Below are 27,966 nucleotides of genomic sequence, written 5' to 3' on the forward strand. Positions count from 1 at the left end.
GGTAGAGCGCTTTACCGCTGAGCTACAACCCCAGCCCTAGCTTATGATTTTTAAAAAAATACTTATTTAAATTATTATTTTTTTTGTTGATAGATTCTTTTTTTTAAATATTTATTTATTTTTTTAGTTATCGGCAGACACAACATCTTTGTATGACACAACATCTTTGTTTGTATGTGGTGCTGAGGATCGAACCCGGGCCGCACGCATGCCAGGCGAGCGCGCTACCGCTTGAGCCACATCCCCAGCCCTGTTGATAGATTCTTATTTTTTTATATGTGATGCTGAGAATCGAACCCAACGCCTCACACATGCCAAGGAAGTATGCTACAGCTGAGCCCTAGCCCCAGCCCCATGTATGATTTTTGACAAGGGTACCAAAATCATTCAATGGGGAAAGGGCAGTCTTTATAACAAATGGTGCTGGAAGAATTGAATGTTCACATGCAAAAGAACAAAGCCAGATCCTTACCAAACAGAATACACAAAAATTAATTCAAAATGGATCAGAGACATAAATGTAAAACCTAAAACTATAAAACTCTTAGAAGAAATTCATAGGGCAAAATCTTCACAATATTGGATTTGGCAGTGATTTCTAGGCTGTAACATCAAAAGTATAGCAACTAAAACAGCATGTAGACAAATTTGACTTTGTAAAATTTTTAAAATTCTGTGTATCAAAGGAAACTATCAATAGGATGAAAGGCAATCTATGGAATGGGAGAAATATTAGCAAAATATATATCTATGTTTATATGTATATCTATATGCATATGAATCTCTAGAATATCTAAAAAAACTTTTACAACTTAAAAATAAACAAAAGCTCAACTAAAAATAGGAATGACTTAAATAGACTTTTCTCCAGTGAAGACATACAAATGGACAATAACATTTGACTATCACTAATGACTATCACTAGTCATTTAGGGAAATGCAAATTAAAACCACTATGAGATACCACATAATATCCATCAGTATGGCTATTGTTGAAAAACCCAGAAAATAACCATGTGTTGGGGAGAATGTGGAGAAACTGGAACCCTTGTGCATTGTTGGTGGGAATGTAAAATGATGCAACCACTATGGAAAACATTTTGGTGGTTCCTCAAAGAGTGATATAGATCCTATGTACATATATGAATATGCCACAGTTGATATTACCATTGTGTATATCCATAGGAAATTAATTTAAAAATATAACTATGGGTAAATGGCAGAAAGATCAATATAGGGAAGGGAGCAAGAAGAGAGCGGGGAGAGGGAAGGGGAGGGAGAGGTACTGGGATCTGAATTACAACAAGATATATTATACAATATTACATATATTGTATAATTATGTTAAAATGGATTCCACTGTCATGTATAATTAAAAAGAACCAATAAAAGTAAATAAATAAAATAAGAAAAGGGGAAAAAGTGATACAGAATTACCATATGATCCGGCAATTCCACTCTTTTGGGGAAATACTTAAAAAGAATTGAAACCAGGGACTCAAAACAGAATTTTGTACAATATTCACAGCAGCATTATTCACAATTGCCAAAAGATGGAAACAATACCAAGTGTCCATGGAGAGATGAATAAATAAACAAAATGTATATATACACAACAGCTTTTAAAAAGTAAAATTCCAACACGTTACAACATGAGTGCACCCTGGAAACATTATACTAAGTGAAATATGAGAGCCACAAATATTTTGAGCCCACATATGTGAGGTACCTAGAGTAGTCAAATTCATAGAGATAGAATGTAAAATGTGGATGCAAGGGGTTGGGGGTGAGGTGGATGAGGAGCTAGTTTTTAACACAGTTCCTGGGGTAATGAGAAAGGTCTGGGAATGGTAGCCGTGTACTTAATGTTACTGAATTTCATACCTAACAATGGTTAAGATGGTAAATTTTGTTTTGTATATCTTAGTACAATACACACACACACACACACACACACATACACACACTGGAGGATGGCCTAAAACAACAACAAAAAAGCAATCTGAACCAAAAAAAGGATTTTTTGTTTGTTTGTTTTTGGCCTTCTTTGATTAGTGTTTTGCACAAGCCTGCTGCCCACTCTGCTGTAGGCCCTGAGTTGGCCTGAGCTGCCTGGAGCTTGAGGTAAGCTGAATTCACAGGAACTCCCCTTCTCCCTCCAGGGAGGAAGTTTAAATTATCAGGTCAATTAGGAAAGATACAACCGAAAAATCCAAGTTTCATTCACACTTCAAGAAGGCGTTTCCTGGCTGGGTGCCACTTTTATTATTTTTGGCCCAGGCGACTGAAAGCCCCCACAGAACCAGAGAAGGTACAATGTGATCTTTGATTCGCGTTTCAAGGATCAAAGGGAATGAGTTTGGGTATAAATGCAGATAACATTTCAGAGATCTTTCATGAAAGGAGTCACCAGACCAGGGCCAAAAGGGAACAGATATGTTGTGTGTTTGCCTTTAGAAGCTTCGTTTTTCAGCAAATCACCTGCCCCGAACCCAACGGCCCGCCCGCCCCGGCCCGCACCCAGATCCGTGGCCCATGGTCATTTGGTACTGGGCTGGGTGTTGGTATCCTCTCCCAACCCTTCTCTAGGTACCGCGAAGTTACGGGGAAGTAGTGTTGGACAGCCTGTGTACAGGCAAGTGAGGAGAACATGATCTCATCTCTTCCTGGCTCCTAGAGCGTCTGGGTGCTGACTGGGGTCACCAATTCTGGGTGGCACGCTTGGCCTGGTTATGGCCCTGTAGCAAGGCCTTTACAGCCTGCCCAATCTTCTCTGGGTCCAGCCTCAGCCGGGGTAGGGTAGCACCCACCCACCCATGACAGCCCCTGCCTTAAGACCCTAGGCATTCAGGTGGCCAGTCCTTGCCGCAGCCTGCTCTCCCTCTCACACCTGGGCTGGAAGTATGTAGATACAGGTCCCAACTAAGTTTCGAGCACCGGCTTTGGGCGGTGAATAGTGAACTCTGTAAGCCTGCTATTCTCGGAAAGCTCTTAGGTATAGCTCCTTTATACCCAAACTCTCCGTGATACCCTCACCCCCGCCAGGAGCATCCTGGCTCCCGGGCAGTCCTACTGACACCCAGTGTCCAGCAGATTCAGTATCGGCCTGGTCGATACTGGTCGGCCTCTAGATCTTAGCTGCAGGAGTATCGGAGGGGATTACGGCCAGGGACAATTACAGCCCACCCGATCTGCGCCTGCGCAAGCGGCCCTGCCTGCACTCGTGGCACTAGGCGCGGCGTAGTACAGAGCGCGCTCCCATCACCCCCTGCGCTTCACTGCCGCGCTGGCAAGTCCCAGAAGCGCCTGCGCAGCAGAGACCCCAAGGCACAAGGCGCAAGCGCGGCGGGCTGAGGGCGCGCGCGCGGCCCGACTGGGCGGCTGGCTTGGGCTGTCACGCGAGCCTGAGCAGGGACGTATGGGGCTACCGCGCGCACGCTGGGGGCGTGGCTACGCGACGCGGTTTTCTTTTGGGTGGCTTGCTTCTAGAAGGGGCGTCCAGGACTTCGTCTGAAGGGTCAGTGTTGCAGCGCGAGCTCGGGAGGCCGGCGAGGCAACCCAGTGTGCAGGCCCAACGCAGTGACCCTTTGTTCTTTCCTGACTCCCGTTCCACGGAGGAGCGCTCGGAGTCTCGGGCCAGGGTTCTGGTGCGCTTCTGGCCGGCGGGGCTCAAGTTTCTCGGTCTGCGGCGGGGATTGGGGAGCCCTTGGAGATTTGGGGGCTGTTCCCGCCGTCTCAGGACGCCGCTCCCGCTTTGCCTGACTCAGGCTCATCTCGTTCTCTTTTTTCTAGGGGCCGCGTGGATACTCGCTTTCAGAAAAAAAGCCAGTCCCTACGGTCTCCAGTTTCGGATCTCTGGACCCTCTCTGCGGGCACCTAGCGTATTTGCAGGTAGGTAGGCTTTATTGATGTGGGGCTTGTGAGCTCATATTTCTTGCATGGCGGGTGCTTAGGGGAGGGCGGGCGGGCGAGCGGTGCAGTTGTTTGCCTTCGGCTTTGGGCGAGTTCTTTCCCCCGGGACCCCTAGGTTTCTAAGGAGTGAAGAAGGTTCCAGCGTTCCAGGCGCTGCCTTTGGCTTTGCGGAGGCAAATACACGCGCGCCGCGGTTCCTGCTTTTGTAGTAGCGCGCTGACTGTTCAGGAGAAGGACACTGGCAGGATGAGGAGAGGAGCAAGAGCGAACAACATACTGATAAGTGAGGTGGGAATGGGACGGCCAAGGTTCACAAAATGATGAGAGTCTGATCCGGTGTTAGGAATGCTTAAAGCAAAGCAGTGCTGGCTGGCTAGTACAGGGGATCTGTCTCCTGGAGACTGCAAGGGGCACACGAGTATGCAGGTGAGTGGGCAGGGTGGCAGCTAAGTTTCCTAGTGCAGGTAGGAGTTGAAGACAGGGAAGAAGGGCTGATAGAGGTCTAGGTAGTACTAAGGGTTCATAACATGGGATGTGATTGGGGGGGCGGTCCTGACACCTAGTCTTAAGTAGATGGCGGGCACTGGGGCCTGAATATAGACACTGCCGTTTTAGAACTCAGTGAAAAACTGAACTGGATTCATGAATGGACTCCTTTCATAAGCTGTCTTGTGGGGTACTGCTGCTGCAGGCCACAGTATATTTTTTTCTGTAGTAGGGTGAGAAGCCAGGGTCAATGGCTGGGCTTTCAAGGTGAAATGGGGGGTATATCTGGGTCATTCCAGAAAGCTTGGGTGGCAGATGTAGGTGCTGGTAGTTCAGTCAGCTTTTGAGTGTTGCAGGCCATCTGGGAGGTACTGGTTAGAAAGACCAACATAGCTGTACCTCCATGGGGGAACTGAGATAGTAAAATGGGAAACTGGACATAAAGGTGTGTGTAGTCCATGGTGCTCCTAGGTGTGAGCTGGTGGAGGATTGGGATATGTATGCAGGGATGAAGCAGAGAGAATTTTGTGGAGGTTGTGAGTGGGTCTCTATTTCTAGAGACTGGGGAGGGAGCTGGGACAGAGTGAGAGGTCCAGAGGATTCCCTGCCCTAAAAGAGAACTGAGTTGCCTAGAGTTTGGTCTCCTTGGTGATTTCTGCTTGGAGGGGGGCCAGTTTGGCCATCTTTGAGGGTCTCTCCAGGCTCTTGGCATGGTGGATTGGGATGGTAGGAGCAGATATAGCAAGAGGGATTCCAGGGTTTTGCAGGTGCTGACTGTAGCCTGGGATAGCAAATGTAGGGAGATGTGTTTGGGGTGGGGGTGGCATTGCCTGCAGATGACACTCAGCAGAAAGCATGAGAGAGGACAGGGCAGGAGGGAGCAAGTGACAGCTGAGGACCCTGCTTTTGTTGGATGTGCCTGATGCTGGATGTTCAAGAACCTTATGACAGACTGTGTGTACTTAGTGGTTTATAGTGTTTGTGGCAGCCAGGAACCTACTTAACAGACTGAAGCATAGTCTATAACCTATATAATGTTGTGTTAGGCCTGTGGCTTCTACAACCCTCTCCACTGCCTTCTTGTTACTTAGGAGTTGGTGTGTAGCTGCAGGACAAGTCACTTTGCCACTTTGCCTCAGTGACAATAATAGTACCAACCTCATGCTGACAGCAGTCAAGGAGGGATCAGTGTTTGGCACAAATGGAGGACTCTTTTTAAAGGTTGTTATTGTCATTGTCCTGAAGTTCCCGGACAATTCTGATCTGACCTCATTTATTCTCCTGAGATTGACAGCATCTGTCATTACTCCTTTGCCTTGAAAGTCACAGGTGACATTTTCCTACCTTCTTGGACATTCCAGGACAACCCTTGGGCCCTTCCTTCCACTCTAGAGCTCCTAGTGGGGCGCCAAGGGTTTGCTTGCTTGTTGCCTTCTCCTGCCAGCCTGTGACAGTTGGGCCTAGTTCCTGCTCTTCCCCACCTTGTTTTTGGACAGATTGCCTTGGATGATGGCCTGCGTCTGACAGTCCCCTCGGCTCACCTTGCTCTCCTAAGGTCGCAGTTGACAGCTCCCCTGGTCCTCAGCATTTGCCTGGAACTGCTGGGTCTGCCACATCCTGTCCAGCTGATCCCTATCCTGTTGTGCTGCCTGGGTCCACAACCTCCCTGCGTTGGCTCTTCCTCCTTTCTTCCCTCTGCTTCCAGTATGCCTCGGGGTCGTCGCCGTCGTCAGGGCCCTCGCATTCCCATCCGGGCAGCTGCCAATTACGCCAATGCACACCCTTGGCAGCAGATGGACCAGGCCTCTCCTGGGGTGGCATATACTCCCCTTGTGGATCCCTGGATTGAGCGGCCCTGCTGTGGGGACCCTGTGTGTGTACGCACAACCATGGAACAGAAGAGCACAGCTAGTGATTCTGTTGGTGGTAAGCCCACAGAAAGGGGCCTTCCGGCTGTGCGAATGCTCGGCCCCCGGCCCCTCAGGATGGACTTCCACTGGGTGCCTGGCTCAGATCCAGGTACCTTTGACGGCTCTCCGTGGCTGCTGGATCGCTTTTTGGCCCAGCTAGGTGATTACATGTCTTTCCGCTTTGAACATTACCAAGACAACCTAAGCCGTGTCTGTGAGATTCTTGGACGCCTGACTGGACGAGCCCGGGCCTGGGCAGCCCCTTACCTTGATGGGGACCTTCCCTTGCCTGATGATTATGAGCTGTTCTGCCAGGATCTTGAGGAAGTTATTCAAGACCCAAACAATTTTGCTGAGTACCATGCCGCAGTGCCCTGCCCCTTGCCTCCAGCCTCGAGCCAGCCACCAGTGGCCCCGCAGCTGCCTGTGGTGAGAGAGTATTTAGCTAGGTTCTCAGAGGCCCTGGCACTCAACATGGGTGCTCCCCCGAGGCCTGTCTCAGCTGCTGTGGCCACCCCTGCTGTGTCTAGGTCCTGTTCTACATCCAGAAATGTTCTGGCCAAGGAGAGCACGCCTGGGCCCCAGGAGGTTCCTGTTCTGTCCAGTTCTGCTTGTAGCCATGATCCTGGTCCTGTTGGGCTAATTCCCTTCCAGCCAGAGGAGGCAGGGACCAAACCTGTCCCTAGACTTTCAAAATCTCCTAACCTCTCTGCCCAGATGACAGACCTACCTTACTCAGAGGGTTCAAAAACCCAGAAAACAGAGGAGGAAGTTTCTGAGACTGGGGGAGTCCAGGATGTATCCTTAGGTGCCTCACAGCAGGTAGTTGAGACCCCAGAAGAGCCTCCATTTTCTCCTGATTGCCAGCACGCATCCATGGGCTCTGAACATGGCCCAGGTAGAAGCAATAGTGCACTTTGTGATCAAGTGGCTGGTGTTGCTAAGGAACCCCATAGCCCCCAGTCAGGACAGAGTGGTGTCCCCAGATGACTCCAGACAACTTCATAGCTGGGCTAATAGATGCATCCATTTTTGGACTTCTTTGTTCCTTGTTGGAGCACAAGCAATACCCCCTGTCCCAAGCAGAACAAGGGCCTTTGCCCTGTGCACTTGTCCTCTGCTCCTGCTGGGTTTCCAGCTGTGTTCTCACCCTTTGCATGGGAGTACTATCTTACTGGGCCTGTTCCTGCTAGTTGGATAGTTCTGAGAATCAGCCCCATCAGATATTTACACCTGTTAACTCTCACAAAACACTACCCTTGGCATTTCTCAACAGTGATTGGAACTGGATTTGTTTGGCCCTGCCTGTCCTAGTTGGACATGGTCCCTACATAGTGTCTGTGCTTCTGTCTCCTGCCCCCCAAATTCAGGTTCTCTGTGACCTGTGACCTCCAGGTTGGAATGTAAGAAAGGAGGAGATGGCCACTTTTTAAAAATATTTTTCTAAATTGTGCATAAGTACATGGAATATAGTATGATAATTTGGTACACATGTATAAATGTGTAATGATCAGGATGATTGGCATTTCCATCTGCTTAAATGTTTATCATTTCTTTGTGTTGTGAACCTTTGAACTCCTCTCTTCTAGTTCTTTATATGGTATATTGTTATAAACTGTAGTCACCCTGCTGTGTCATAGAAACTAGAACAATTTTGTATTTTGGTACTTGTTATCTAACCTTCATCTGTCTTTCCTGCCTCCATCCTTGACATCTTCTAGTGAAGGCTGTTCTACTCTGTAATTCTGTGAAATCAACTTTTAAACTTCCACATATGACAACATAGGGTATTTGTCTCTCTGTACCTGGTTTATTTCACTGAATGTTTTCTACTTCTATCTGTGTTGCCATATTTCATTCTTTTTATGGCTGAATAATATTCCATTATGTAAATATACCACATTTGCTTTATTCATTCATCTATCAGTAGACACTCCATTGATTCCATACATTGGCCTTTGTGAATAGTGGGGAAGCAGCAATCAATGCATCTGAATGAGTAAGATGGCATCTTGGATTCCTTGTGGGTTTACCAGAAGCCCAAGCCAGCTGGAGTTTTAGATGCAGGAAGGTGGGGCCCAAGCCCCATTGCCAGGCATTATCCTTTCTATATGGTAGTATCATGACCACACCACCAGTTTTCTTAAGAAATTGGTACAGATTTTAATGTTTCTGTGCTGCTCCTTGCCCTCTTTTTTTTTTTTTTTGTACTTGGTTTCTTGCTGTATTGCCCAAGCTGTCTTCAAACTCTTGGACTTAAGCAATCTGTCTCAACCTCCCAAGTGGCTACTATAGGCATGTGCCACTATGCCTGGCTGCCCCCACTTTTTCTTTTATTTTTTTAAAATTAGTGCATTATAATTGTAGGTAATAGTGGGATTTTTTTGATACATTCATACATTTATACAATATAACTATAATTTAGTCAGTTTTGTTCCCCAGCACCTCCCCTTTCCCATCTTCCCTCCCCTGGTCTTTCTCTGCTGTCCTGTTTTCATGAGATTTTTTTCCCTCCTTACCACTACGACCTTTACTTTTTTCTAATTACTACATTAGAGAAAATATACAACCCTTGATTTTCTTGAGTTCAGCATATTTCACTTAACATAATATTCTCAAGTTGTATCAATTTTCCTGCAAATAATAATTTCACTCTTTATTGCCCCTTCCCCTTTTTCTAAAGCAGTCCATGCTCTCCCCCCATGTACTCTTGCATATTGCTGATTCAGCATTTAAAACCCCAGTGATGTAAATAACTTGTATCCCCCAGCAGACTGTGAGCCTCTAGGGCAGGGACGTTAGTCTTAGCTTTGTGTCCCTGGTACAAAATTGGTGCTCATTAAACGTGTGTTGGATCCATTGCTAAATGTGTGATGTGGTGGTTGCTGCTGAATAGAGTCTTTGTTTTGTCAACAGAGGCCCAGCTGTAAGCATTCCAGGTCAGTGTCACAGGTGTGGTTCCCACAAAATACCTCAGGATTGAGGGATCTGGTGGGAGGAGTTGGGGCCTAATGGGTGGGGTTGGGAGGCTTGGCAGATGAAGGGTGGCCTTGAGAACTGACTTCTGAGAGCTGTAGGTAAAGTGAGGAGCAGGCATGAGATTAAGAATTTGGTGTCCCTTGGCCAGAGATTGGAATGAAGAAAATCCTGTTTTGCACAGGATGGTTTCTAATGAGAGCTGAGTGTGGAAGCTTCCTTAAGTAAAGGTTACCTGAGGATGGGGGCTCAGTCATCCCAGTGTACAGTGTGTATCTACTCAGGTGCTTGCACAAAATCTCAAAACTCTTCTGTTTCTACCTTTGTTGGGGAAAAAAAAAAATCAGGACATCTTCCTGAAAAGTAGGAAAGTAGGATGAAAAAAGACAAATTGAAAACAACTTTTTTTTTTTTTTTTTTTAGGAAAAAATGGTAATAAGCAAACATCTGGTAAGATGTTTTCAGAAAAATCGATGTTGGTATTATTTTATTTCGTAACTTACTTTTAAAAGGCTCTGGGTTCAGGTGGTTTTATGTGTATTATTTCAAGGTACAGCAGGAAATCTTGGAATAGGTGAAAAGCTATTTTTAGGAACCTGAAGGAAAACAAGCAACCTGACAGAAGAAACTGATATGCATTCTTGATTCAGATTTAGAAATCTCTAGACATCCTGGCCCAATCCTTGTCCTGTTCAGGGTCACACAGCTGTCCTACCATATGATTGCTCAGGGCCAGGACAGACTGTTCTCTTATACCTCTCCAGCCAGCTGTGGCCTGGCCTGCCCATGTCTGTAGAACTTGGAGCTACTTGAATGGTCAGCTCAGTCATCCAGCTGACCTCTAACCATTTTGCTGACTTCTGTACAACTGCCTTCCATTTGATGCACCTTCAGCTTAAAGTTCCTATCTTTCCTGCTTTCCCCTGTTCTGCCAGGGTAACTTATAGTCCACCATACCTCTAAGTGTTAACTGTGGCATCTCTATCAATAGGCAGGGAAGACAAGTGTTTAGAAGAGTCCATATGACCTGTTATTAATTTGGGAAATGGGTCCTATTCATTGTGATTGGGTTCTTCTCTAAAAGGAAAGGAGTGGGGCCATTGCAGCAGCAGGAGCCAGACTGTCCATTTCTGAGTTCCTATGCAGTGGTATGGAGGAAAGAATTGGGGGGCTATAGCCTGTCCTACACAGGTGGTGTATACAGTGTTGTAAAGTGACTTTGTTACCAGAAGCAGCTGTACCTGCTGGTGAGAGGCAGTTACTGAGCTGCTTTACCACTCCTTGGGAAAGAAGGCAACCAAAGGCTAGGAGAGAAGGCTATGCATCATGCATGGCGCATGTAAGGAGGCCTTGGGTCATTTGTTCCTGCTGCCACCTGCATACAGGGCAGATGACCCAGAGGAGAGTTCTCTGGAAATTGCAAAGCCTGGTAGGGTTTGCTAGACATACTCAGGGATGGACCTAGGTGCTGATCCTGCCTTCCAGGATCATTCCATAGAGTCATGTTCTGATGAAGTGAGTGTTCGGACTTTAACATAAGAATTTAGGGGGACACAATTCAGCTAATAACAATGTTCTTTGGTTTTGTTTTTCATTTTCACATTAATGTCTGTTTCTCACTTTCCTTGGAAATACACATAGGTTTTATTCCCTAAAAATAAGATGTGAAAGGTACTAGCATGGGGTTGGTTGGTTGGTTTTTTTTTTTTTCCCCAAGTATCTGTCTTCAAGGAAAATCTTAAAACAGGAAGTACTGAGAATAAAAGGTCATGTTAGATGTTGAGAGTATTTTATAAAACTATATTATTTAAAGTACTTGGGTATCTATATGGAGAGATGAATAGAAAATAGTGAACTCTGAAATAAAGCCACATAAATATGAAAATTTAGTACATAGTTGAATTATTTCAAATTAATGGGAAGTAAAGTGAGTTGTTCAGTAAAGCAGTTGGCACTACTGATTCGCCATCTGGAAAATAGTAAACTGGATACTTACTACCTCTTGGTGCCAGTGTGTATTCCAGATAGATTAAAGATATCAAGATAGCAACATTTTTAAAAAGTCACAAAATTATGGATTTTTTTCTTATGATTCCAGGATTTTAAAAGTTTTAGGTAGGCAGAATTGCTAAAGGTAAATGAAGGTATGGAAAAGCAGACTTTGTCTTGCTATTGAATGGGTATATAAAACCCTTCAGTTCTATCCATAACAGTTCTGGGTACATATACATGTGCTCTGATCACTTGCCCATATGCATGGAGGCTCATGCCACAGGTAGTTGTGGCACAGTGTGACCATAGTATGTGAGTTCCAAGGGTAGACTTGTGCTTGATTACACCTGGCCTCCTCAACTTACCTCTCTGAACTATTAAAATATTTTGTCCTCCTTGGGCATTCAGGAGGGTTTAATGAAGATCACGTTCTTACAGGGCTTTGCCTAGAGCCTGAGCGAACCCTTGTGACTACCTTGTGGGTGTCATTGCACTATTATCAGCAAAACTGGATAGCCCACGGATCCAACAATAAAGGGATAAAGCAAATTAAACTGTTTACCCCTGCAGTGTCTGTCAGCATCAGTTAGATTGTGCTGCAATGATAAAAACCTCCAATGGGGTTGGGAGCACTGCACATAAATAGTAAATAAAAATAAAGGGGGGCTGGGATTGTGGCTCAGTGGTAGAGCGCTCGCCTAGCTCGGCCGGGTTCAATCCTCAGCACCACATAAAAATAAAGGCAATGTGTTGTGTCCATCTACACCTAAAAAAAAATATATATTAAAAAAACTAGCAACATATGAAACATTGAAAAAAAAAAAAAGGTCCATCAACAACTGAAAAAAAAAATAACCTCCAATGTCTTAGCAACAGACATTTATTTCCTCACAATTTTGGAAACTAGAAGCTCAAGATAAAGGAGCAGGCAGGGTTGGTTTGTCCTGAGGCCTGAGACTTGTAAATGGCTATCTTCTTTCTATGTCTTCACATAGTCCTTCTGCATATGTCTTTCCTAATCTCTTATAGGACCCTGGGCATATTGGATCAGGGCCCACCTTAGTGACATTATTTTATCTTTTTTTTTTTTTTTTCAAAGAGAGAGAGAGCGAGAGAGAGAGAATTTTTAATATTTATTTTTTAGTTTTTCGACGGACACAACATCTTTGTTTGTATGTGGTGCTGAGGATCGAACCCGGGCTGCACGCATGCCAGGCAAGTGCGCTACCGCTTGAGCTACATCCCCAGCCCAGACATTATTTTATCTTAATAACCTCTTTAAAGACCTCATCTCCAAATAGAGTCATGTTCTGATGAAATGAGTATTCGGACTTTAACATAAGAATTTAGGGGGACACAATTCAGCTAATAACAATGTTCTTTGGTTTTGTTTTTCATTTTCACAATTTTGGACTGCTACTATGAGAGCCCTCTGTGGCTCTGTGCAAGGTTTCTTCAGACCCTGGTGCCTGTGCTGAGGCATGGGATTGCTGAGTCTCTTCTGCCCTTGAATAGCAATGCTCAGCTGTTATGTCTGTGGCGCTCTTTTTATTACTTAAATTTAAGAAATTTTTTCCTTCATGGGAGTTCAAAGACATCATCTAATGTGTTGTCTTTTACACCAAACTTGGAGTTTATTTGTCAGTGTGACTGGTGGAAGGAGAGTCTGTTATCTTCATCAAGGGCCTGTGATGGGCAGAGCCTCTCTGCCAACTTCAATGGATATGTAATATGAGCAAGAAATAAATTTTTGATGTGTTAAGCTGCTAGATTGGGGGCTTGTGTTTTCCAGAGCATAACCTGTTATATCTCAAGTAGTAGAGGATCTCATTTCTCTTTTTTCCACAAGGCATGGACCTACCTGGGCCATCAACCACTCAGTGCCATCCTAGCCTTACAAATCAATAGAACTCTGGTCTGGTCTATCCCATATTAGGTATTTTGACTTTATAAGTAGTGTTGATTTTTCTGGTAGCGAAATATCCATCACTACCCTTTGTTTTCCAGATTGTTTTGGCTAATTTTAAAAACACAGTAGGGTATCATGGGTGTTAATGTGCCCCTCATCCTGCTCCAGTAATGCCTATCAGCAGCCTGACCAAGCTCAGACAGGACGGTAGGAGCTCTGAGTTCTCGTAGTTTTAATTCTGGGCCACAGTGACCTCTGTAGAGGGGCCATACAACACTGCTTGGAGACACTGTGGGTGGCCAGTGGAGGAAGAGCCCTGGCCTTCAAGGTTTCCTCAGCAGCTGAATTCTTCCCTCCTGGTCTCAGGGGTCTCACTGCACAGGACTGGGTCCAGTGGTGGTAAGTGAGCATATATTTGCCAGATTCTTATGTCCTTCTTAGTGACTGGGCCACTAGATGGGTGAAAAATGATGTCTGGACCCACCACCCCCATTCTGTCCCTATTTCTCTGTGTCTTTATGCTGCCCAGTCCTAGGCCTTTGGAGCAGCCCTAGCCCTGTGAGGGCAGGTGGACAGTGGAAGTGTGACTGGGTGCTTGAGAGCCTACTGTATCATGGATGCACAGTGGAGACACCTTGCCAGAGTGGTATCTTGCATCTTGGAGGCTGAGGGGTAGTATGTGTGAGCTACAAAGATGTCTCCTTTGTCACATGCAATGCATGTAGGGATTCCTCAGTGAAGGAAGTGCCCATTTACAGTGCCCAGGGAGACTGATTTTCACCTTTATTTGCATATCTGTCGGTGTGGTAGACCTATTGCTGTGAAATGTGTGAGCATGTGCACAGCCAGCATTGTATCAGATGTGGGTACTTAGGAGTCCATAAGGCACACAGCTGGCCACACTACCCCAGGAGTATGATGGGGGACTCCTGCCACCTGAGGTGGCTTCTACCAAAGGATATGCAAGTCTCTGTCATAATGTTTCAACACTTGTGGTTAGGGACCCCTCTTTTAAGTCAGATTGTGTTCCCACAAACTGCCTGGACATAATCTCCATCCCCGAGGCCCAAGGGGATTGGCCCCTGATCCTACCCTACATGAGTGTTGTCCCTCTCTGATGGGGCAGGCAATGGCCTCTGGTGGACTGGGCATCTTGGCAGGGGTGAGCTGCAGCTAGCTGTAGCACATGGGAATGGTCATGCTTCCTGTAGAGCACTATTTTTTTTTCCCTGTGTTTTCTAGATACAGTAAAGCTGGTGGCCCATTGCTGGCTGGGTTCCTACCTCTGCCTGTAAATGCCTGGCAAACAGGCTGCTAAAAATCCCCCTCAGTCAGGCTTCCTTCCTGCCATCTTACAAGCTTTTCTAACCTGCTTCTGAAGAGACAGATGTCCTCAGCCTCAGCTTGAGTCTCCTATTCAAGGAGAGACAGCCCCGTGCCTACTCCTGCAGCCCAGCAGCCCTTCACTCTGGCATTTCCTCCAACCTCAATCTGTGACTTGTGCCCTCAACACCTGCTCAGCACCCAAAACTGCAGGTTGCCTTCTCATACTGAAGCTGACCAGCCCATCACCTTTCACATGCTCCAGCCAAGAAGATTCCAGACCCCACCAAGGAAGAAAACCAACCATGTCTAGGTCTTCATGAGATCACTCCTACTGTCTTAGCTGGCCTATCCTTGCCAACATAATTGTTGGCCACTAGATCTGAGTGCTAAATACCCAGCAGGGACTTGGTGGTGGCACCACTGGGGAGAAGAGCAGGCCTTGAGGGACTGGCAGGTGGGCTACTATCAGTTCTATTTGGGCACTAGCCCACTTGGGCCATGTCTCCAGCAGAGGAGAACATTCAGGAACACGGGGCTGTAACTTGCTCCCTTCCCTAAATCAGTGGGGTCTGTCTAGAAGGGGAATATACAGAACCAGTCAGGTATTCAGGCACTGTATATGTAGGTAAGGTCCGTGCCTGGCCTGAGGCCCTGGGTCCTGCTTAGAGAGGCAGCCTCTCAGCAGGAAGCCAAAGCCGGTTTTTGTGGGAGCTAAAGGCCTCAGTGGTGGAATAAGCAGACCGTTTTCCCTGGCTGGAAGTAGTGATCATCCTTACAGCATGTTCTTCAGGACTACAGTGATTTTGACTCCAGCATGGAAATCGTGTCTATGACTAGAACCCAAGTTCTTTTTTTGTTTTGTTTTTGGGACTGGGAATTTAGTAGGCTTTACCACTAAATTACATCCCCAGCCCTTTTTATTATTTATTTTGAGACAGGGCTTCGCTAAGTTGCTAAGGATCTTTCTAAGTTGCTAAGATTGGCTTCAAACTTGAGATCCTTTTGCCTTAGCATACCAAGTCACTGGGATTATGGGCATGTAGCGGGCACTATGCCCAGTCCAAGTTCTGTTGTGTTAGTAAAACACCAGCTCTCAGGAGATGCCTTGTCTACAGTGGTACCCAGGTTATGCTGGGCTCAGAATAGGGTTCCCTGAAGCTGGGGCTTGGCTTTCTCTCCTAGGTGTTTTTCCTGAACACCCTTACTGAGTTGGTGCAGGGCATTAGTGGGCCTCAGGCTGAGCTGTCAGTCAAGGCACAGTCTGCTTGCTTCATCTGGAGATGGATGTGCTAGATGCAGGCCTGGGGAGAACCACCTTGTCTTTCAGGAGAAGGGGCCTTTGAGGGTATGCCTTATCAACTCCAACCCCCCTCCATAAGCACAAAGATGACATCAGTCAGCCCTGGCAGGTGGAAGTAACTGTGATTGGGTTGTATCCTCACTGCTTTGCAGTGGACGGTGCCCAGCTCCCATCTTGGCACTGGTATTGGGCTGCATAGTACCCACCCTCCCTGCTTCCCTGCATCCCTGGAATTCCTCCCCAGGATCTACATCTTTGAAGCTGCTACCTCCCTGCCTGCTTGGGCGCTTCCCAAGGCGGATACTGACAGAGGATTCAATGAATTGAAGGTCGCCAGTCGGGACGTTGACAGATGCCCGACCATGATACTATTTCTGATTTAATAACCGAATGGGAGGCCGGCCCTTTGTAATAATTAGGGCTAATTACTGAGGAGGTGTTGACAGACGGGCTGAGAGGAAACAAACTACCTTTATCCCGTGGCTTAGAGTCAGATTACCAGCCCAGTGCTATCTGCCCCTCAGAAAGTAGACGCTTCAATCACTCAGCGAGGCTTCAAAGGGGAAAGGGCCCTGACAATGCACAGGATTTGGAAAGGAGCTATGAAGTGCGCCTTTGACTGAATCGCCAAACAGAGCCCCATTCCAGAAATGATTTCTTTGTGTAGTCTGAGTTACCATGGCCAGACCTGCTTCCCGCGCTCAAGACTAGGGAGGGATCTGTGTGGGCACCGGCAGGACTGTGGCTGTGGCTGATGCTATGGCTGACCTGGCTTACTCAGATCTTTCCCAGGCTGGTCCTGAGCTGGGTGAAACCAGCAGAGAACTGGGTGTCCTTCAAGGCTGGCTCTGATAGCCCAAGGGCTCAAGCAGGGGTGTATGGTATGTTTTCCTTAGCCTGGGAGCATAACCAGTTCTTTGTGGTCATGGGCAGCAGGTTATGACATAACGGTCTTATCATCCCAACAGGCTTGTACCTTCCCTTGTTTTCATCTGGAGCACAGTCTTTCTGTAACCTACATAGACAAGTCTGGGCTCTTTTGATGTAGGTTGTGTCTTAGGTTTTCTTTAAGGCAGGACCACCCCTCAGGGGCCTCAGCATCTCTCACAGGCTCCTCCCACCTGTCTTGGGCTTAGAGCTAAGGCTATGGAAGCGATACTAACCTTGGGGTTACTGTTGGGCAGACTTGGAGAAAGGTGTTTGAACTGGTTTCTGATGAATTATGCATGCCCACTGACTCCCATGGATCTCCATGCATTTCACAGATGAGGAAGGGTGTGTTCAGACCTGGGTTTTTTGGTTTGAAGCAGCAGCACTGGGCAGTGTACCAGTGAGTGGGCCTAGACATCCCAGTGACATGGAGTGTGCTGTGTGGGCCTGGCTGGAAGAATGAGAATGCTGGCTGAGGCCATAGTGCAGGGCCAGTTCTGAGGTTGCAGGTCTTGTTGTCTGTCCTCATCAGACAGACAAGGGGAGGACAGCAGGAAAGGAAGCATTTTTCCTGTTCCAGGTGTACTCTGGGAGATGAGCAGGAGGTGGGAGGAAGCCCTGAATTCTACTTGAATGCTACTTGCATGTCTGCCCTGAGCCTCATGGCCATGTTCTTGCTGCTTGCAAACCTGGTTGGTTTTGAATCTTTCTGTCTATCTCAAAGATAGGTAAAGTAGGTTAGGTTAAAGGAGATAGCATGGCCTTCTTTCTTTGCCTGGTGTGCTGCTCTGCTTGCATCAGAAAAAGGTGTCTTTTTGAAGAAACAATGATAAAAGTCATTGCTAGTATTGCTTCAACAAATGAGGAGGCACCTTTGATAATTTGAATAAATCTATATTTGGGCAGAAATAAGATGATGAATTATTTCAAGTAGGAGAAACACTTGAAATTGACTTTAAATCTGTTTATAGTCATCTTGAGCAGAATTAGGAATTCTCTCTAAAGCTGAGTTTTTATAATGTTAGTAGTAAATTAAACACCCTTAACTATAGCACAAAAAAATAGCACAAAGATATCATATATTTTATTTGAAATATAGCCTCCCAGAAAATGGCCACGAGAGCAATGGCCCACTGTTAACTTGTACCTAGAAGCCTGTCTGAGCCCTCTTGACCTTGTTAACATCTTAAATTGGTACAGCTAAGGAACCAGTATCCATACATTGTTAATGACTTAAACCCAGATTGTATTCAGATTTACCAAGGTTTTTACCTCAGGTCCTATTTTTCTGTTCCAGGATCTTGCCCAGGATCTCATGTTATACTTAGTCTTTTGTTTCCCTTGATTCTTCTTAGCTGTGAGTTTCTTCAACTTTCCTTATCCTCAATGACCTTGACAATTTTGAGATACAAAAGTCTGTTACTTTGTAGAAAGACCCTTGGTTGGGATTTGTAGCCTATTTTTTCATGATTAGACTGAGGTTTGGAGAAGAAAGAGCACAAAGGTAAAGTGTCATTTTTATTTTCTTGTCATATCATTGGTTCATATCAACACGACCTATCACTGTTGATGACCTGGTTGAGTAGTGTTTGCCAGGTTTCTCCACTGTAAAATTACTATTTTTCTCCCTTTTCTTACTATACTTTTAGCAAAAAATTCATGCACAGTCCATACTTGAAGGGTAGAAGTTATACAATCCCCCTTTTAGAGTGGAATAGCCATGTAAAGTGGAATTCTGCATGGGAGATTTGCTTTCCTTCCCCATTTTTAAATTTATTCAGTCATTTCTTTACCTCAGTATGGACTCATGGATATTTTATTATTAGATGTACTTCTTTGCCAGCACCATCACAACTGGGACACAGAAAACTGCTCCTTCCCTCAAAATCCTCCCCTTCATGGCATTTGGCAGTGAACCCCTTCCCCCTTTCTGACCTCTGGAAGCCACTGATTGGTCCTCAGACCTTCTTTTTTGCCTTTCTCAGAATGCCATACAAATAGAACTGTACAGTGGTAGCCTTTTACTTGACATAATTATCTGGAGACTCATCCATGTTGTTGTGTTTATCAGTAGTTTTTTTTTTTTGTTGTTGTTGTTATTGCTGAATAGTATTCTACTCACCTGAGGGTGGCCATTTGAGTTGTTTTCCATTTGGGATGATTATGAAAGAAACTAAATATTCATGTATAGTTTTTCATTTGCACATAAGTTTTCATTTTTTCTAAATATCCATGAGTAGAGTGGCTGGGTAGTAGAACACATACCTATTTTTTATAAGAAACTGCCAAACTGTTTTTCAGAGTGCTCACACCACTTTTCATTCTCTCCAACAATGTATGAAAGTTCCTGTTGCTCCACATTCCTGCCAGCCTTTGGTTTCTTTCTTTTTCTTCCCCTTAATTTTAGCCATTCAAATGGGTATGTAGTGGTATTTCATTATGGGTTTAATTTAGAATTCCTTAAAAGCTAATGTTGTGCATCTTTTTGTAATTGCCATCTATATTTCTACTTAGGTGAAATGTCTGTTCCAATCTTTTGTATATTTTTAATTGGTTTGTTTAATGCTAATGGCTTTTGTTTTTACACAAGGTATACTTATATTCAATAAACTGCGCATATTTAAAGCAATAGATAGTTTTCACTATCTGTTGACACCATCCCCACACTCTAGATAATCATTGTCCCTGAGGTTTCTTCCTGTTTCTTCCCTTTTCCACATCCCTGCATTTCCCATCCTTAGGTCTCCACTAATCAGCTTTTCCATCACTTTAGCCCACTTAGCATTTCCTAGAATTTTGTATAAATAGAATCACAGTATACTCTTTTTCTGGCTTCTTTCACCCAACACAATTATTTTGAGATTTATTCACATCAAAGCGTGTCAGTACTTCCTACCTTTTTACTGTAGAGTATGGAAATATTCCATTGTGTGTATATACCATTGTTTGTTCAGCTGTTGATGGGTATTTGGGTTGTTTCCAGAGTGGGGCTGTTTTCTAAAGAAATGACCAAAATTTATTCCAAAGTGGTTGTACCATTTTATAAACCCATCAGCAGTGTATGAAAGTTTCAATACTTCCCAACAATTGGAATGATCAGTCTTTTTAATTGTAGCCATTCTGATGGCATTTTCTTGTTGTTTTAATTTGCATGTCCCTAATAACCATAGGTGTAGAGTATATTTTCAAGTTCTTATTTGCCATTTGCACTTTTTTTTTTTTTTGGCAGTACTGGGGATTGAACCCAGGGTCTTGAGCATACTAGGCAAGCACTCTACCATTGAGCTACATACTCATGTTAGCATTTCTTTTGCCCATCTTAAATTTTGTTGTTTTAGTACTGAGTTTGGAAAATTATTTATGTTCATTATACAAATTGAATTCTTTTTTTTTCTCTCTGTGTATGGATTGAACTCAGGGCCTTGCACATGCTAAGCATGAGCTCTAACACTCAGCTATACCTCTAGCCCTCTTTACTAAATATATGATTTTAAAAATTTGCAATATTTTCTCTCTGTAGATTGTCTTTCTTTTTTCCTCTCTTTCCTTTTCTCCCTTCCTCCCTTCTTTCTTTCCTTCCTTTCTTTAGGGCCTTGTGCATCCTATCTAGGCAAGCATTCTACTACTGAACTATACTCCCAACCCCCGCAATTTCTTAATGGTATCTTTCTTTTAAAAAAATATTTTAGTTGTCAATGGACCTTTATTTTGTTTATTTATATGCAGTGCTGAGAACAAACCCAGTGCCTCACACATACTAGGCAAGCACTTTACCACTGAGCTACAACAGCAGCCCAAAAGTATCTTTCAAAGAGCAAAAGTTTCTATTTTTATTGAGTCAAGTTTATAATTTTTTTCTCTTATGAATGATACTCACTGAAAGATTTTTAAAAATCATGCTTGGATGTTACATTTTGCCCATACTCTTTCTTTATCAATGGATATAGTCCTATGGTTTTTCTTCAGTGTGTTAATGTGATTTATATTGATAGATTTTGAATACTGAGTCAACTAAGATAAATTCCAGTGATTATGGTGTATTATTTTTATATATTGTTGGATTTGATTTGCTATTTTTTGAGTATTTTTTTATCTACATTTATGAGGGATATTTGTGGTTGGTTTTCTTTTGTTGTACTACCTTTATCTGGTTTGGGTATTAGGATATTGCTAGCCTCATAAAATTAATTAGGCAGTGTTCTCTTTTTTTTTTTTTTTTTCCTTCTGTTTTCTGGGAGAAACTGTAGGACCAATTTTATTTCTTTTTTAAATATTTGGTAGAACTTTTTAGAAGTCATGTGGGCTGGAATGTTGTATCTATTTTGTTTTTGTAAGAATTTAAACTGAAAATGCTGGCTGAGAATGTAGCTTAGTGGTTTATACTTGCCAAGCATACATGACACCTTGGGTCCAATCCCCAGCACCACTGAAGAAAACAAAAGACCCTAAAGATGCAGGGTTTTTTTTATTGTTGTTGTTTTGTTTTTTTTAATTTTTTAGGTGGACACAATAACTTTATTTTTTTTAATGTGGTGCTGAAAATCAAACCTAGTGCCTCACGCATGCTAGGTGAGCGTGCTACCACATCCCCAGCCCCTGTTTTTTGTGGGTTTTTTTTTTTTTTTTTTTGGTGTTGGGGGACTGGGGATTTAACCCAGGGGCAATTTACCACTGAGCTGCATTCCTTGCCATTTGTTTTTATCTATCTATCTATCTATCTATCTATCTATCTATCTATCTACCTACCTACCTATCTATCTAATCTATGTATTTATTTCTGAGACAGTCTCACTAAGTTGCTGAGGTTGGCCTAGAATTTGGAATCCTCCTGTCTCAACCTCCTGAGCCACTGGGATTACAGGCATGTGCCACCACATCTGGCTCTAAAGATGCAATTGTTAAAGTCTATATAGGGCTATTCAGGTCTCCTCAACTACTCTGTGGTTTTCAACTTTTCATTTTTATCTAAGTTATTGAATATATGTTCATTGAGTTGCTCATGGTGTTTCTTATTACTCTTTTAATGTTTCTTGTGTCTGAATGATAATCCTTCTTTAGTTGCTGTAATTTGTTTTTTTTTTCCCATTTTATCATTGTCATTTCAGCTCGAGACTTACCAATTTTATTGATTCAAAAAAACCCCCAGATTTTCTTGTAATATTTCTGTATTAGAGAAAAATCATCTGATAATAGTTGTACTATTTCCATTTCATTTATTTCTTCACTAGTTTTATTATTTCCTCCCTTCTGCTGGATTTGGCCTTATTTAGTGCCTCTTTTTCTAATTTCTTAAGGTATCATTGATCTGGAGACCTTTTTTATTTTCTATTTTAAGTATTTTAATGCTATAAATTTCCCTCTAGGAGAGTAATGTCAGCAAGATGGCCAAATAAGTTGCTTGTTGCTCATCCCCTCCACAAAGAATAAATGACCATATTTTGACTGGATGGATAAGCACATACTCTAGAGAGTACAAGGGAAGTGGTAAAATCCCTATGGGGCACAAAACAAACAAAAAATAATAATATAGCACCATAGAAAGGAGACTGAGTCACCCTGCCTCTCCCATACCATTTCCCCAACTCAGATCAGCTTGAGGTGAAGACAGACTTATGTTTCTAAAAAAATAATAATAATAGGCTAGAGACTCTGATTGGTTTCCATTTCTTCTGTAGATGACTAGGAGCCCTTAACGACCCCAGACATGGTTTGGAGAGTTTCCCACAGTTCACAAGGCTGTTGTGCCACAGAGTAGGATTTCACATTGTACACCCTCTACCCACCATGACCTAAACTGCTGTGGCTTACTGCCATCTTGAAACTGGATCTGCTGCTAGAATGCATATCACCTAGAGGACTAGTGGGCACAGTGTACCTTTATTCTTGAGACTCTGCCATCATTTCACTATGCTTATATGAGTAACTGCAGAACCACAACCCCAACTGCTAAAATCCTAGGTCTATCTAAAAGGCAGAGACCCTGGCTTCCAAACCCTCTTGGCACCCACATCCCAGGGAACTTTTGAACTTGCAGAGGGAAAGCTGACATACAACCAGGGACCTGATATTTCTTTGTATACATCTGTGCATGACCTGACAGCCAACAAGGTAACAGCTTCATCCTGCCCCCTATGGACCAGCTGCACAGCTGACCAGCTTGCAACAACAATACACACCTGAACCCAGCCTTGATAGCCATCAAGGTGGCAACTCCTCCCCTCCAGCGAGCCTACTATACAGTCCACAAGTATACAAACCCAATCTGTCAGCCAACCAAGTAGAGAGCCTGCCACACAATCAGTGGCCTACAGCATCTGTGGACCCCATGTTTGGTGTAGCAGCCTTATTTCTAGCAAAACCACACCACACCACCACGGTTACAAACACTCATAGCCTCAGTCACAGATAACCATAGATATCATTGAGAGGATAATAGTTGAAGAAACTATGCAGAAACCACACTACTGTATCAACCCTGAATCAACTCTAACATGTCATACTGAACTGACACTTTCACACCTATCTATAGGAAAAAGTTTCCATACCAAGGTAGGGATGGTAATCTCTCCAAAAAGTTGGAAAAGGCAACTGTTGCACGAGCTGCACAGATATCAACGTAGGGACACAGGAAACATGAAAAAGGAAGAAAATATGATACCCCAAAGAAACACAATAATTCTCTAGTAAGAGACCCCAAGGAAAAGGAAATTTATGAAATACCTGAAAAGGAATTAAAAATAACCGTCTTAAGGAAGCTTGGAGAGATACAAGGGAATATAGACAAATGGTTTAATGAAATCAGGAAAGGACTTTAGGATTTGAATGAGATATTTAACAAGAAACTATAAAAAGGGATCAAACAGAAGTCTTTCTGCAAAAGAATTTAGTGAATGAAACAAATACAACTGAGGGCCACAAACAACAGGCTAAATCAAGCAGAAAAAAGTAATTTCTCAACTTGAAGACAGTTCTTTAGGATTAACCCAGTCAGAGGAAGAGAAAGACAAAAAGAATGAAAAAGTGAAGAAAGCCTATGGCACTTATGGGATGCCTTTAAGTAAACATGTATTCACATTATAGGACCTTAAGAGGAACAAGAAATGGAGAAAGGCACAGAAAACATATTTAACAAAATAATAGCTGCAAACTTCCCAAGTCTTGGGACAGAGTTGGACATTTAGGTCCAGGAAGCTCAAAGAACCCCAATTATATTGAACCTAAAGAGATCCTCTCCAAGGCATATTATAATCAAACTGCCAAAAATCAAAGATTTCTAAAAGCAGCAGGAGAAAAAATAATAAATCACATATAAGTGCATCCCCCTTAGACTAAGGGGTTTCTCAGTGGAAACCTTAAAGGCTAGAAGAGAATGGTAGGATATATTCAGAGTGCTGAAAGAAAAACATTTACCTGCCAAGAATACAATACCCAGCAAGGCAATCCTTCAGAAATGAAGAAGAAAAAATGTCTTTCTCAGATAAGCAAAATACAGGAAATTCCTCACCACTAGGCTAGCCTTACAAAGAAATGCTTAAGGTTAGAAGTAGAATGACAATAACTGCCATCATGAAACATACAAAAATCATAAAACTCACTAATGTAGTTAAAAAATGAAAAGTAAAGCAATCCTTATCATTACAGAAAACCATCAAACCACAAAGATTAACTATAAGAAGAAAGGAACAATAGATAAACAAAACAACCAGACAACAGTGAACAAAATGACAGGAATATGTTATATAATAATAACTTTAAATGTAAATGGGTTAAACTCCCCAAGTTAAAAAAAATATACTACTTGAATGGATAAAAACATAATACCCAGCTCTGTGCTGCCTACAAAGGACTCACTTCACTGGTAAAGACACAGATTGAAAGTGAAGGCATGGAGGGCTGGGGAAGTGGCTCAGTGGTAGAACACTTGCCTAGCACGTGTGAGGCACTGGGTTCGATTCTCAACACCACATACATACATACATACATACATACATAAATAGCCAAGGCTGTCTTTGAAAAAAATAAATAAAAAAGGGCTGGGGATGTGGCTCAGTGATTAAGTGTTCCTGGGTTCAATCCCTGTTATCACCCCCACCAAACAAAAACACCCAAAACAAAATGGATTCAACAAAAGGCTATAACAATTAAAAATATGTATGCACCCGAGACTGAGTCACCTAAATATGAAAAATAAATATTATTAGATCTAAAGGGAAAGGTAGACTCCAGTAATAGTTAGGAACTTTAACATCCTGTTTTCATCAATGGACAGATTAACCACACAGAAAATGAATGATGAAACATTGAAGTTAAACTATATTATAGACTAAATGGGCCTGATATACTTCACAGATCATTTTGTCCAACACCTGTAGAATACACATTCTTCTCATTAGCACATTTTCCAGGATACGTCATATGGTAGGTCATAGAACGTATCTCAATAAATTTTTAAAAATTGAAATCACATCATTTATCTTCTCTGACCACAATGTAATAAAATTATAAATCAGTAAGAGGAACTGTGGAAATTATACAAGTACATGGAAATTAGACACTAGGCTCCTGAACAACAAATGGGTCAATGAATAAAAAGAAAAAATTTAAAACTTCTTGGAACAATAGACATTTGAAACACAGCATAACAAAACCTATGGGAAACATCAAAAGTAGTACTAAGATGTTAATGGTAAGAAATTATTACATCAAAAAAAGTAGATTTCAAATAAATAACACTGCAACTCAAGGAACTAGAAAAGCAAAATCAAGCCGAACTCAGACCAATGGAACAGAATAGAAGACATAGTCATACCCACTAAATACAGTTTTCTCATACTAAACAAAGGAACCATAAACATACATTGGAGAAAAGATGGCCTCTTCAACAAATGGAGCTGGGAAAACTGAAAATCTATATGTAATAAATGAAACTGAATTCCTATCCCTCACCCTGCACAAAGCTCAAAGTGGATCAAGGACCTAGGTATTAGACCAGAGACTCTGTGCCTACTAGAAAAAAAGTAGGCCCAACTCTCCATCATGTCAGCTTAGGAACCAACTTTCTCAACAAGACTCCTAAAATGCAAGAAGTAAAATCAAGAATCAATAAATTGGGGCTGGGGTTGTGGCTCAGTTGTGGAGTGCTGATCTAGCATGTGTGAGGCACTGTGTTTGATTCTCAACACCACATAAAAAATACATAAATAAAATAAAGGTATTATGTTCATCTACAACTAAAAATGTTTTTTTAAAAAAGAATAAATAGGATAGTATCAAATTAAAAAGCTTTTTCACAGGAAAGGAAACAATCAAGAACATAAAGAAAGACCCTACAAAATGAAAGAAAATCTTTGCCACCTGAACCTCAGATATATCATTACTCTCCAGGATATACAAACAATTAAAAAAACTAACACACACACTAATAATAATAATAATAATAATAATAATAATAATAATAATCAGTAAATGAGCAAAGGAACTGAACAGGTACTTCACAGAAGAAGAAATATGAGTAGTCAAAAAATATATGAAAAAATGTTCAATATCTGTAGCAATCAGAGAAATTCAAATTAAAACTACACTGAGATTCATCTCACTGCAGTCAGAATGGCGATCATCAAGAAAACAAGTAACAATAAATGTTGGTGAGAATGTGGAAGAAAAAGTTCACTCATACATTGCTGGTGGGACTGAAAATTGGTGCAACCACTATGGAAAACAATATGGAGATTCCTTAGAAAACTTGGAATGGAGCCACCATTTGACCCAGTTATCCCACTCCTCAGCTTATACCCAGGACTTAAAATCAGCATACTACAGTGATGCAGCCACATCAATGATTTTTGCAGCTCAGTTCACAGTAGCTAAGCTATGGAACCAACCTAGGTGCCCTTCAGCAGATGAATGGCTAAAGAAACTGTGGTGTATGTACACAATGGAATATTACACAGCCATAAAGAAGAATGAAATTATGGCGTTTTCCAGTAAATGGATGGAACTGGAGGCTATCATGCTAAGTGAAATAAGCCAATCCCAAAACATCAAAGTTCTCCGATATTTGAATACTAACCATGGTAAGGGAGGGGAATGGAAGAATAGGAGTTCATTGGATTAGACATAGGGGAATGAAGGGAAGGGAGAGGGAATGGGAATAGGAAAGATAGTAGAATGAATTAGACATAGCTTTCCTATGTTCATATATGACCAGTGAAAATCCACATCATGTACAACAATTAGAATGCAATCCTAATTAGAATGTTATACTTCATGTATGTAGAATATGTCAAAATACACTCTACTGTCATGTATGTCTAAAAAGACCAAATAAAAATTATTTTAAAAAAGATCAAACTCAAAATTAGTAGAGGGAAAGAAATTAAAATCAAGGCAGAAATAAATGAAATTGAGACAAAAATTACTGAAACACGTTGATTATTTGAAAAGAAACAAAATTAGCAACACTCTAGCCAGACTAAGAAGAGAGAAGACCCAAATAAATGAAATGACAAAAAGAGGAGACATTACAACTGATACCACCGAAGTATGAAAGAAGTATATACCAATAAATTGGAAATCCTAGAAGAAATGGATGAATTCTTGGATATATAACTTACCAAGAGTGAAACATGAAGAAATAGACAACCTAAACACCAATAGCAAGCAATGAAATTGAATCAGTAATTTAAAAATCTCCCAGCTGGGCACGGTAGTGTACACGTATAATCCCAGCTACTCAGGAGATTGAGGCAGGAAGATTACAAATTTGGAACCAGCTTTGGCAATTTATTGAGAGCCTCTCTCTCAAAAAAAATTTTTAAAAATTTATTTATTTAACAAAAGAGCTGGGGATGTAGCTCAGTTGTTAAACACTCCCTGGGCTCAATTCCCAATACCAAACAAACAAAAATTCTCAGCAAAGAAAAGTTCAGGGCTGAATTTAAGAAGGAGGGAATTCTTAAAAATTTATTGCCCAGACAAGGATACAACACCACCAAAATTACAGACCAAGACCCTGATGACCATATATGCAAAAATTCTCAGCAGAATAGTAGCAAACCAAATCATTTCCAAAACATTCCACACCATCATCAAGTAGGATTTATCCCAGGGATGCAACACCGGTTCAAAATACACAAATCAATTAACATGATATATCAATAGAATGATAGAAACTATATGGTCATGTCAATAGATACAGAAAACAGCATTTGGTAAAATTCAACATC

The 27,966-nt window shown here is 42.5% G+C and overlaps 2 protein-coding genes across 5 annotated transcripts in view; both read left to right on the forward strand.

Annotated features, from left to right (window-relative positions):
- Window positions 1-3,476: 3,476 nt before the first annotated feature.
- The window catches only part of Gnb1l (G protein subunit beta 1 like), a 72,540-nt gene continuing 48,050 nt past the window's right edge, over window positions 3,477-27,966 (forward strand). For 2 of the 3 annotated variants that reach the window (XM_046421147.2, XM_058571727.1), the window contains exons 1-2: window positions 3,477-3,517; window positions 3,793-3,891. The gene's annotated coding sequence lies outside the window, so the exon portion shown is untranslated. Of the gene's footprint in view, window positions 3,518-3,606; window positions 3,648-3,792; window positions 3,892-27,966 lie in introns of those variants that run through there. The other variant, XM_058571728.1, reaches the window with a different exon arrangement.
- On the forward strand, window positions 3,514-9,175 carry Rtl10 (retrotransposon Gag like 10). Of its 2 annotated transcripts, none has more exons than XM_046421146.2 (3): window positions 3,514-3,647; window positions 3,793-3,891; window positions 5,895-9,175. In XM_046421146.2, the coding sequence occupies exon 3, from the start codon at window positions 6,105-6,107 to the stop codon at window positions 7,296-7,298; it is 1,194 nt and encodes a 397-aa protein (XP_046277102.1). In that variant the 5' UTR covers window positions 3,514-3,647; window positions 3,793-3,891; window positions 5,895-6,104; the 3' UTR covers window positions 7,299-9,175. The 2 variants fall into 2 exon arrangements, with proteins under 2 accessions (XP_046277102.1, XP_058427709.1); XM_058571726.1 differs by having other exon boundaries at window positions 3,524-3,681.

The sequence above is a fragment of the Marmota monax genome, unplaced genomic scaffold (genome assembly GCF_021218885.2).
Source record: "Marmota monax isolate L192 unplaced genomic scaffold, Marmota_monax_Labrador192_F-V1.1 WCK01_AAM20220418_F8-fsc00157, whole genome shotgun sequence".
Lineage (NCBI taxonomy): Eukaryota > Metazoa > Chordata > Mammalia > Rodentia > Sciuridae > Marmota > Marmota monax.